We start from the raw sequence: 12,155 nt of genomic DNA, 5'->3' as shown, positions 1-12,155 counted from the left end.
CGCACAGTAAACCTGAGACACGTAGAATTTCAGTGTAGTTGATTTCTGGGACAAATATCCTCTCACTTGTGGATTATCATGTGACAGACAGGATGCTGCTGACACCTAGTGTTGCGTAGCAGCAGCAAAATAAAGTGCAGCGGATTCCTGCCTGCTTTCTGTCGGAGCAACTTGGGAAGAAGCAACATTCAACATTTCAACATAACCGTGGCAAGCACATGTTGATACTTTGTATCTAATATTACTGAAAATGATACTCTCTATGAAGCCGGTAATATGTTAAATATCTTCATGTGTGGTGAAAAGTGACTCATTGTGTTTATGCAGCAGTATAAAGGCCACAAAGAAAATAACGTAAGCTAAGGATAACGTCACGGTAATGTCGTTGTAGTTAGCTAGACGTGAACGTGCTTAGCATAACTGATCGTGGGCCAGGCTTTGTGCCCCATGGTATTTATGCAGACCTATAAAGAATACATGGGAGTGATGGCAAACTTTTGACCCAGAGAGTCAAAGTAAAAACAAATTTAAAAGCCACAAAGCTAAATGCTTAACTATGACACGTACAGTGTTCGCGCCTCTTTCGCTGTATAGGAAGCAGTCCTCATGACCGTCAAATTCTATGCTGCCCTCCTCCCAGGAGGATTCACTTCTTTTTTTTAAGTCAGCAGTTCAGGTCAACGAGGACATAATTAGTCACAGTATCTGCTGAGCTGGCGTTCCTGTTAACTTACAGTGGTGCAGGGCCAGAAGGTGTCACAATGGCCTGGCCTTGCTGTTTTTAACTTTTGGATAGAATTGTTCATACACACTCATAGTCAGCAAACTGTCATTTGTAACCAGAGCAGAATGGCACATCTGCAGAAATTGTCATCATGGTGGATACAATGTGTCAGTGTATACAGTATGTGTCTGTACTTGGGTATCCATAACATATTACCTGTGAAGCACCACTAAGGAGAAGAGAATAGAGAATAAAAAAAGGTTGAAATGGTTTTTTTTAAGAGTTGGGGATGTGGGGAAATCATTGATGAAATGGTATTCATGATCCGCATAACAGACCAAGTCTCAGTAATGTGCATTACAAACCCTATTTAAAAAAGAGAACCATTTACAGTAAGTGACTGTCTTCAGTAGGAACCAGTGGGTTAAGGGCTGAGAGCCACAAACAGAGAGGGAAAGTCACTCAATGCGCTCCGGCCATAAATATGTGACAGACTTTTCATGTAGATTACAGCAGATACATCTTCACTCCATAAGAACTCCAAAGATTATTTCATATTCCCATTTAATGTTCTCCCTGCCAAATAATCCAGTCATGACATGAAACACACTTTAGGATCCTGCTTACCCTGGGAATATGCATTCACATATTACTGATGAGTAAGAGTGCATTTAATAATGTTACAGGACGCGTGACAGAAGCAGTGCTGGCCAGTCATAAGCCTCCGTTCCATACGGCCAGACAACAGGTCAAAGTTCAGCAAGCACATGCAGCGCTGTGCGGGCTGCTTGTATGGGGTTCTCACTAGGGCTGCGGGTAATACGTAGTCATTTTCAATATCTATACATTTGTTGATTATTTATTCCTTGACGTTGATTGTTTAGTCGACATACATGGTCACAAACAAAAACACAATGTCTGTGACATGTTCTACAGATATGCAACTGTAGTAATGTTGCTGGTGTGATGTCAATATACTGTCAAAAGGTTATTTTCACTGTTTTATATATATATATATATATATATATATGTATATATATATATATATATATATACGTATATATATATATATATATATACGTATATATATATATGTATATATATATATATGTATATATATATATATATACGTATATATATATATGTATATATATATATATATATATATATATGTATATATATATATATATATATATATATATACGTATATATATATATATATATATATATATATATATATATATATATATAAATATATATATATATATATATATATATATATATATATATGACATCCTCTGCACAGAGATGTCAAACCCATAACATCATACATACTGGCCTTTTTGGCAAAGACGGCACCCTCACTGCAAATTCTGATAATTTATTACAGACTTTTACTACGATACTGCTGTCATTTATCGTCATATCACTCATTTTCCAATCAAATGTGACACATTTTACAATGAGTCATTAGCAATACAAGTAAGTGTCACATCATTTTAACAGGGTCATCATTTACTGTGCTCAGACCGCCCCTGTTCCGAGGAGCTGAAGTAATATCACGAGGACTCATCTCTGGTTTCAAATCCAAAGTATTTCCTTCTAACATTAAATACACTAGATGAACAAATCAAAAGCTGAAGTTGGACAGAAGTCACATAATGTCCATCCGCACGTGTGCATGTAACCGCATACACACGGACATTCTCCATCAGAGCAGAAGTGCAGTCTGATTTGTGGGTTGGAAATACAGTGAGCCGTGCCGTCCCTCTCTCCCAGGAACCAGCAGAGGGTGCTGTACATCGACACAGACGTCCACCATGGCGACGGAGTGGAGGAGGCCTTTCTACACCACAGACAGGGTCATGATTCATGAATGTGTCCATGAACACAGGGAGCACCGGAGAGCTCAGGGTGAGCCTCAGCCTTTGTCCTTCCATTCGATGAAATGAGGGGGAATTAGAAAGCAACATGTTTTAAGTTTTATGCTTAAAAAAGTTGAACCGTGTTGAAAAAGTGTAGCCCGTCTTTTACTCTGTTGCCCTTCTCTGTATTTAGGATACTGAGGCTGGAAAAGGCAAATATTACACTGTCAGCTTCCCCCTGCGTGACGGCATTGATGCACGTCATCAATATATAGGTTGACTACATCATAACGTAACTCAATGCAACCTCCGTTAGCTAACGCTAACGAGCTTTCCTCCTGCCGATTTCAAGACAGATTTGTTGTTCAAGGAATTCACACACCGAGGGCATTTTTTACATCTGATTAAATTGCACGTTGATATATTTTTTCGAACTGCAGTTTTTGTCTCGAGCACTTTCACACAGAACGCAAATATTACACGGCAAAAGAAGACGGCCAACTTCACTACCCCTTTTCAGCGCAGGCCAGATCCACTCGGTCCACTCTCATCTTTCACAATAAAAGCCTGAAATGCAAAGTATTTTAGCTTTTTTTTGTTCGTTCTTTTGCGGCATAAAACTGTAATGAAATAATTGAAAAGTAAAAAAAAAAAAGATTATTAATGTGTTCATATTCGATCAACCATAAGCTCCTTCTATAAAGAGAAGCACGCGGGGCATTCGTAGATCTGATGACAGATATAATTGACTCCTTTGTGGAGTGAAATTTGTTCTCCCTTCACAAAAGGGAGGCTTCAAAGATACTGGAACTGGAAATTAAAAAAGTTTGAATGCCTGCAGCACTGTGGTATTTAATGGGGGGCGGGTCTTGGGGTCAGTGGTGAGTGAATGTTTTATGACTTCACCTCTGATTGCTACCTTTCCCTGCAGGGAGCTGACTCAGCAGACTGTCTCTCCTCCACTGAGTGTGTGTAACAGGAGAGAGACGTTGAATGGGCCAGCGGTTCTCTTAATGGCATTTTTAGGACATTAAACGGAACTCCCGGCTCGCTCCGATCCATCCTCCGCTCAGCGAGGATCAGCGTATCGGTCATGAAGCCTCAGTGAATCACGTTAACAGACATTCATTCCCAAAACGACAGATGATGTGACACCTTGTTTTATCTGCGGCGTGTAAATCTCCCGCGTTTTTTCGCCGTGGCTCGGCTCACTCGCTTCGCTCGTTGACAGTTCTATTGCAGAAGTGCCGTGCGATGAGTACTTTGATGAGTACTTTATGCTGCACATCAGTTGTTCAGCACTTTCAGTGATCCCTGTGTCCATGTAACAGTTGAATCGATGATGGTTCTAAATTGTTATTCGGGCAGCGGCTGTTTGAGAACCTGCGGATGCCGCCTCGTGGCCCTGGAGCTCAGATGCAGGACATCGTCCCGGAGGACGGCATCCCGGAGGACGGCGTCGTGGATTTTTCATTGAGAATGGCTATTTTTCTGCCTTTTATACGTTTCTAATCCGCTTTTTACACGTGTGCCTGTGCAGGAAACAGACAGAGAAAGACTGTATCATTGTGGCTGCCGTGCAGCGGGATGAAAGGATGGATCATAACAAATAGCATGCTTCCTTGGATGCTAATTTATTGATTTCAAAGTCATGAACATTGTTCTATGTGTATGATTAAAATCTCAAGTGTGATTAGACCAACGGTTCCCTTAAGTTGGTCTCTAAAGCAGTGTTCTCCATAAAGGTTCAAAGAACATGCACATGAACTTCAGAACGTCTCTTTGTCAACCTGTTTTTAAATGTTTCAATTTAAAAATCACAGATATCCTGCCTCCTTCGGACACAAAATGATTATTGGCCAATCGGCATTCAATTAAATGAGTTACGTTGCATTGAAGTTTGTCGTCAGTGACGCAGTTTTCTTTTCTTTTCTTTTTTTAAATAATTTGAACGAAAAATGTGTTTGAGGGGACTTTTCGGCTAGTGGCGCACATCCTAAAGAAACACAAAAAGCCCTTTGAGGCGATGACTGCGGTGGCTGAAATACTGTTAAAGGACCATACAAATAAGACAGAAATTGTGTCTGCTATTGCCTGATGTGCAACTTGGTGCTGTGAGTAGCTCTCAGACACTTTTTATTTTGTCAAAGTCGCTCTGAAGTGTATGGAAAATAACATTACCATTTGCAGGTTTACCCATGTGGGTAAACCTGGAGACAGATCTATTACGACTTCATGTTTAAATATTTTGTATCGCTCAATAAAACGTTTCTATCGACTTCAAAATGTGTGTTACGCTCTGTTAAGGTCAGTGTCGTGATTATCATTTAAATGTTTTGTATTGGCTTTTCAAACATTTATGGATTGTATATTATACAGTATGCCAACCTCCGCATTATTATTGATTCAAAAAATCTATAAATATCAATTTATTTAAATTAAATCATTATACCAGTAATAATACCAGTGACAAATATTGTAAATAAAAATAAAAATAAATAAAGATACACACAAGGATACGTTATGGTTATCAGTAACAGGCATACAGTTATATTTTGGCCATGTTTCCTGCTAAAAACAAACCACAGCAAGGGTCTGGGCTCGAGAGGTCTGTGTCACGTGCAGCCACGTGGGGGCGTTCTAACCCAAAAGATAGCATCTCAAGCTAGGCACAGGTGGAGCGTTTTTTAACCAGTGTTAAGATATTGTAAAGCACAATTTAAGATACTGACTACATGAACACTTCATTCTGTTGTATTGGGCATGCAGAAAACCCAACGAGGACGACTCAAATGTCATAAAATGGCGTTTTATCTGTTCGAACGCTCCTCGCTCTCCCTGTGTAAGGGAGAGCGGCATGAGAGGCACGGACTGACGCGCGCACCAATTAAGAGGTAAGCTAATTAGTGGAAAACGCTAGCAACCTTTCATTTTAGCCACTAGCTTAATGTCTGTACTGTTCCCACATTCAGAAGTTCTTGCTAAGCCAGCCTGGAAGCCACAGAGGACGAACATCAGCCATGACGGAGGTAGGAGGATTATTATTATTTTTGGTACCTGGAACAGAATTGTCTGCCATAAAATGATGCAAGGGGACTTCAGGGACTGGGATACATTAGCCCTCACGTCTATTAACACTGTCCTAAGAAGAAAACATCCCATTAAAACAAGGTCCATGACCAAAACCTATTGATGTGGGTTCCACACAAGTGTACTTTAATTAATATCTCTGAGTTTTTGTGCAGAGAGTTATGGATGTACAAGTATGAGTGTATAATCTGATCCCTGTGCAGCTACTGTGACTTATCCTTTGCATTCGCACTTGAGATGAGATTACCACATACTGGTTGCAGAGAGCTTTGGAATTTAAAAGTGTTAAAATGAAGTCACGTCGCACCACTGCCCGAGGAGTTATTAAGCTTAAGAGGCACGAATGTCAGTGTGCATTTCCTGCTTTCGAAGTGTGGTCCATGTGACCCCGGAGGACTCAATAGCTGAGTGTGCAGGAGTGCACGTCGGGCCGATGGAAACGCCGATGCACTACGTTTAGGAAAGAGATTATACTACCAGGCCACAAACTGCAGCATCACTGTCACACACACACACACACACACACTGTTTACAGTGTGCGACTGCTCTGTTCACTGTTTCTGCATAACCTGCGTTAGAACCATCACATCGCGTCCTCTTTCTGGGGCAAGTTCTGTTGTACATGAGACAATTGTGACTACGGAATTTGACCCAAGTTGGTTTAAAGGGATAGTTGCGGTTGTATGAGGTACAGTCAGTGCAGTACCTACAGTAGATGATGGACGCCCGCAGTTTGGACAAGCGCGGCGAGCAAAGGGCTGTAGTGCTGTGGAGATATGTATGCAATTCCTAGAGCTGTCTCCATCCATGAGGCCATTATGCAACATAAACAAACTTGCAACGAAGAGTTTAGCTGTACTATATGGCCAAAAGTATGTGGACATGCCTACTTTTGTGTACTCTTTTTCTGAGTTTATTCTAACCGGACTGGGCACCTTAGATGCAATCCAGGGAAATGTTAATGCTGCAATTTACAATAAAGGTTTTGACAACAGTGTTTGTCCCGTTTCAACACGGCAATGCCAACCGAAAGAGAATTGCATTGACCAAATAACGACAGATGCATCTCAAATTTTTATTCACATTCCATCTCTAAAGTCAAACTGGTCAAAGCTTCTCCAGTATTTACCGGTACACAAGAGAGAGAGAGAGAGAGAGAGAGAGAGAGAGAGAGAGAGAGAGAGAGAGAGAGAGAGGATGCTACACAAACATTTGCATCTGATAGATTCCTTAAGTTTTTGTCAGACCACTGAAAAAGCATCGCCTGCTGTAATCAAAAAACATACCACAGTATATAAACAGTTAACCATTCCACTTATCACAGCTTGGTTTAGACTTCAAAATTGCTTAAGAAGGTCACCCGGGATGACTTTTTGTCTGTGTGTGTGTGTTGCGTTGTTATCTTACAAAAATGAGCGGGTGGAAAAAAAAGCTGCAAACTTCATGTGCTTTTTGATCAAGATTTTTTTCATTTTGTACAATAATCACAGTTAAAAACACCCCGCCTATACATACTTACATTTTTTTTAATTAAAGTCATAAAACCAACAGTAAACAATAAAGTCTACACAACTTGTATTTCTACTGAATCACTGACTGGTACAGCTAATGAGAAGTGAAAAGCTCCTATGTGTTTATATGACTTCCTAAAAAAAACAAAAAAACTAACTCTGGGATTTTATTGTTTTATTGTGAAAAATGACTTCGTGTTGCAAAAAGCATACGGGCGTGTATCGATGTTGGTCTCATAGTTTTTGTTTCTTTTAGACTACTCTTTCCTCAATAGTCTACCCCCCCCTCCCCCAACGAGCTTGCCTCCCTTGCCTTTCATTTACAGCTCCCCCCCCCCCTGCCTCCTTCATACCATGGGCATGTCCATACCATTTTGTTTACATTTTGTATAAAAATTCCAAAAAAAAAGGAAAAGAAAATGTAATACTGATGAAAAAATATATGGCAGAGTGTGGATGTATTTAATCTGTTGTACATATTGAAGCCACCCACCTCCCTACAGCCCGTTGGAATGGAAGTAACAAGGGGCCGAGATGGGTTTTGTGTAAAGGGTTGGGGGGGAATGGAAACCAAAAAAAAATCTAAAAATAAAGAAAAGCTTTAAAATATCCCTTGTTGTTGACAAGTTCTTCAAAGCCAGGACCTGGCGTCACTCCAACATACAAACAGGGAAATGTTCTTTGATTATCTTTCTTTTTTTAATTTTTTTTCTTTCAAATTTCTCCCCTCTTTCCCCCTCGAAACTTATTCGGCGGCCTGGGCGGCTGCGGCCGGGGCCTCCGCAGCGGACGCCGCCTCCTGCGAGGCCGGGGCAGCCTCCTCCGTCTTGGGCGCCTCCTCGGCCGGCTTCTCCTCCGCCTTCGGTTCCTCTGCCTTCGGCTCCTCTGCGGGCGCGGCGGCCTCCTCTGCAGGCTTCTCTGCCGCCTCCGGCTTGGCCTCTACCTCCTCCTTGGCGGGCTCCGCGGCAGATGCGGCCTCTCCCTCGGCGGGCTTGGACTCCTCGCTGGCAGCCGCCGCCTCCCCCGTGCCCTCGGCCTTGGCCTCCTCTGTGGATGCCGCAGCATCAGCACCACCAGCAGCTGCCGCCTCCTCCTCGCCCTCCGCTCCATCCCCCGTCTCCTTTTTGGTCTTCTTGAAGGAGAAGCCGCTGAGCTTGAACGACTTCTTGAAGGAGAAGCGCTTCTTCTTCTTCTTGGGGGTTTCACTGCTGGCGGACGGGGCGGCGGCGCCGTCCTCCGCCTTCACCGCCTCCCCCTCGGCGGCAGCAGGGGAGGCCGCCTCTACCTTCTCCCCATCCGCAGCCTCCTTCTCGGCGGGGGCATCCTCCGCCTTGTCGGCCTCCTCCTTGGGGCTCTCCTCGGCCGCGGCACTGCCGTTGGCCTGCACCTCCTCCTTGCCGTTCTCGGCTGCGGTGGGAGAGGTGTCCCCGTTCACTTTAACGTGTCCATTTTCCTAAAGAGAGGAAACAGTGGCTGTTATTGGAATGCAAAGAGCTGGCATGGGTTTCAACAGCAGAGCCGGCCAGTGCCACTGGTGGACACTAGGGGCAGCAGACACCATCGAATCAGCACCGACTAAAGCACTGCATCCTGGACTCGGGTTCTACATTCAAGACACTTTATTTGGAAATAATCTAAATAACAGTCATGCAGTAGACTTAAAACACAACGCAATTCCTCTTCTTTTTTTTTGCCCCAGGATTTCATTGACATTCTGAGCGAGGGGTCGGTGTCTGGTGCCAAAGCAAAGCAGCTGCTCATTAAAACAGCAGATGCTCAGTAGTCCAGCCGGTCAGGGAGAGCAGAGTTCGGGTACATATCCTAAAAATGTTTAAAATGCAAGTTCTGAATTGTTTATTTTCCAAACTCTTGAAAAAGAAAAAAAAGGAGCGACTAAAATCAGCACAAGCTCCTCTCTCTCTCCCTCCCCCTCTCCGGGGCGCACCACTGGCTCCCAGTCTCCCCTCCTGCGCGACAGCAGGCTGCCATCTCCACTTTCTAGTCGAGCATCTGTAACAAAAGGAGCGGCGCTCCGAGCGCACACGGCCCTTTTGTTGCCGTCGCGCATCTCGTCCAATATTTAGCGAATTGTGGCGAAGCTCTTCCATCTCATGCTGAAATGTATTTATTTTTGGAGCACATCCGCCAACAAACCATCCAAACACACGACTCCATTCAAATGAAACAATTACATTTGTTTTATCAACATTCGATCCAACCACAATTGGCTTCTTCGTGAATAAACTCTTGTTTTATCAAGTAGTTTCCTCCAAATATCCGCTCAATACACCGTTTCCCATCAAACAATAGACGTATCAAATGCTCATCTGTTGCTAGTGAACTACAACATATTAAAGATTTTAAAAGCAAGCCTTAACATTTAGTTTAAACTCCAACCGCTGATCTCCATTCAATCTATCCACGATTACGCACAGATTTGCGCCCCGAGAGCGCAGCCCGACCAGATCCTCTCTCCCCCCCACCCGGATGGATGCGATGGAAGCTGGATGATAAAATAGATTTTACCTGTCCGTTGGTCTTGGTGGGTGAAGCAGCAGCAGCAACTTCTCCGGGCTTTTCAACCGCGGTTTCAGCCTTTCCAGCTGTCCTGGACAATTGCGCTCCCATGCTTTTAGCTCCAACAAAGAAACTGAACCGATCCCCACACACGCACACACACGCACAAAAAAAAGCGAACAAAGACCCCACAAGCCTATTTGTTGAAACGCAAAGCTCTTCGCTGCTGTCTCCCCTCTCTCTCTCTCTCTCTGCGCAAAGAGGGAAAAGGTTCACTGGGGAAACGCGAAAGCAAAGTCCAGTTGAGAGCGACTGAGGGGTTTTCAGAACAGCAGGAAAAAGCCGACAGGTTGGGGACGAGCAATACAATCCCAGATCGGTTGGCCGTGCCGCTGCAGACGGGCTGCAAAATGGAGAAATTTCCCTTGTTGCTATTAAGATGCGGAGTCCAACGCCCAAGTGAAGAGATGAATGGGCGCTCCGAGCGATGACGGCACCGCACTCCGATTCAGCCAATCACGGCCGCCGCCGAAGGAGCGTGGGCGGGGTTTGGGGGAAAGGGAGTGAACAATAGATTGTAGCGCTGCGTTCATGGCACGTTGGTTATAATGAATCACAAAAACAAAACAGAATCGGTCATTTTTTAAATAACTGGGAATGACACCAAACCAAACCACGTAATGATTTGGTTTGCTTTTGAATGGCAGTTACTCAACCATAGTGTTCAAATATGTAGGTTTTAAACATGCGCAAGTTTACATTCTACCTTCTTTCTGCACTATATGCATTCTATGATAGGTAACTGGAGATCCACTTACTAGTTTTCTGGAGCTATATGTGAAAGATCATTACTCTTTCATGAAACATAAGCTATATTTAACCAATCATTTTTCAGGGCTTCAGGGGCTGTGAAATGAAAATTTATCAACTCGAATTATAATTTTTTTCATTCATACTACGTATATCATTTGTAAAGCTTTGGAATAGTTGATTGTTTTTGGTAGTGTTGTCATGCAAACTTAATTTCCAGACAAATGGAAATGTTCTGCGGACGATGCGAAGACTTAATATATGTGGTCTAAGAAATATTCTAGAGGTCGGTTCTGAATGTTTTTGCACCCAATTGTAAAACTGAAAAAAAGAACCCTGACATAACCAATCCAAAAGGGACCTGAGGGCAGTCAGATCAGACATGAGGATGATTAGACCAGGTTTGGAATGCAGTGGACCCGATCAGATCCTACCACGTATCACATGGTCATAGCTGATGGCGAGTGTCAACCCAAGCCAAAAGACTGGGACCCTGCCCGATCCTAATATGACGGAATACACAGTCATTTGGACCTGACTCAGGTCTTGGGTCGGAGATGTTTCTTCGGAAAATTAACCCATGAAGGTCTGTAGCCCAGTGGTGGATCCTTGAAGGGGCTCCAAGGGTGGTCCCTAGCAAAAAATAGGAATCATTTATCCACGCTGTAAATCCATCCACAAGTGACACTATGACGACCATGGGTTTCATACACTTTCTGTAGTAAAACATTGAAAGCAAATAATCCTCTCAGATGGGGACAAAATCGTATTAAATAGAGGTACATGGTCTAATTTGCGTCAGTATCGGGGTCCTTGATGTGAAAAGGTTTGGGAACCACTGTTCAAGACTAGTCTATATTTTACAGGTAAGTAACGTATACAAGGATACTGTCGTTCATATTATCACAAACACAAATGGCCTGGTGATGAAATCCCAATTTCGTGGTTTGACACCATAAATTAGCCGTACCCTGAATCATTTTGAGGTCATTTGCATCTGAAAATTTTTCATGATCCTTATTCCCAGTCGGAACTTGTATGTACAATTTAGTTTAGTGTGTCTTGAATGCAACACCAGAGATTGGAGCATCAACTTGTTCTGGCCACAGCTGTTCTGCTTCACAAACCCTGACTTTAGGATAAATATATTTGAACGCATTCTCTGGATTGAATTGCACAAATGTCATATTTCCAAAGTTTTCCTGGACTAACTGATGACGTGACCTTCACTTGTGATAGCGCTGCTCTAAGCATTCACCTGGGGGTGTTGGTCAAACAAAGCCTACATCAACATGGGATCATTCAAACTTTACAGCAGGGACGGAAACACAGAGAGAGGAAAGCTAAAGAATCGGAATCATCACAGCCACTTTCTCCTCTCTTGTCGAAAAAAACACCTCCTGTGTGTGGAGGTAGCAGAGGGGCTGGGGGAGTGGGCGTGTTGACGACCATGTGATGTGCCCAGAGGGGAAGGTTGCAAAGCGTTCAAACAGGTCCCTCGGCCCACATTTGCAATGCAAATAGGTCACACAAGCACAGGCGGAGTCAACTGTCCTCCACAGAACAAACTGAGGTGGGCTGTCTTCTGCTTTTTAAATGCAAAACAGCCCCGTGGAGGCCACTCTCACCCAAGATGCA

At 43.3% G+C, this 12,155-nt stretch overlaps 1 protein-coding gene across 1 annotated transcript; it reads right to left on the bottom strand.

The window, feature by feature from the left end:
• Positions 1-6,734: 6,734 nt before the first annotated feature.
• On the bottom strand, positions 6,735-10,154 carry marcksa (myristoylated alanine-rich protein kinase C substrate a). The gene is made up of 2 exons (XM_079291339.1): positions 9,717-10,154; positions 6,735-8,643 (listed from the first exon to the last, which is right to left on the bottom strand). Exons 1-2 carry the CDS (start codon positions 9,816-9,818, stop codon positions 7,936-7,938), a joined length of 810 nt encoding a protein of 269 aa, XP_079147465.1. The 5' UTR covers positions 9,819-10,154; the 3' UTR covers positions 6,735-7,935.
• Positions 10,155-12,155: the final 2,001 nt, after the last annotated feature.

Source organism: Melanostigma gelatinosum, assembly GCF_949748355.1.
Source record: "Melanostigma gelatinosum genome assembly, chromosome: 19".
In the NCBI taxonomy this organism is placed as follows: domain Eukaryota; kingdom Metazoa; phylum Chordata; class Actinopteri; order Perciformes; family Zoarcidae; genus Melanostigma; species Melanostigma gelatinosum.
This window is presented reverse-complemented; position numbering and strand designations above follow the sequence as displayed.

What these genes read in the sequence shown, in the direction of transcription:
- marcksa (XM_079291339.1), bottom strand. Translation starts at nt 9,818, where the DNA reads ATGGGAGCGCAATTGTCCAGGACAGCTGGAAAGGCTGAAACCGCGGTT. An exon ending in CCACCAAGACCAACGGACAG is followed by an intron (nt 8,644 to 9,716) that starts GTAAAATCTATT and finishes TCCTCTCTTTAG; the next exon opens with GAAAATGGACACGTTAAAGT.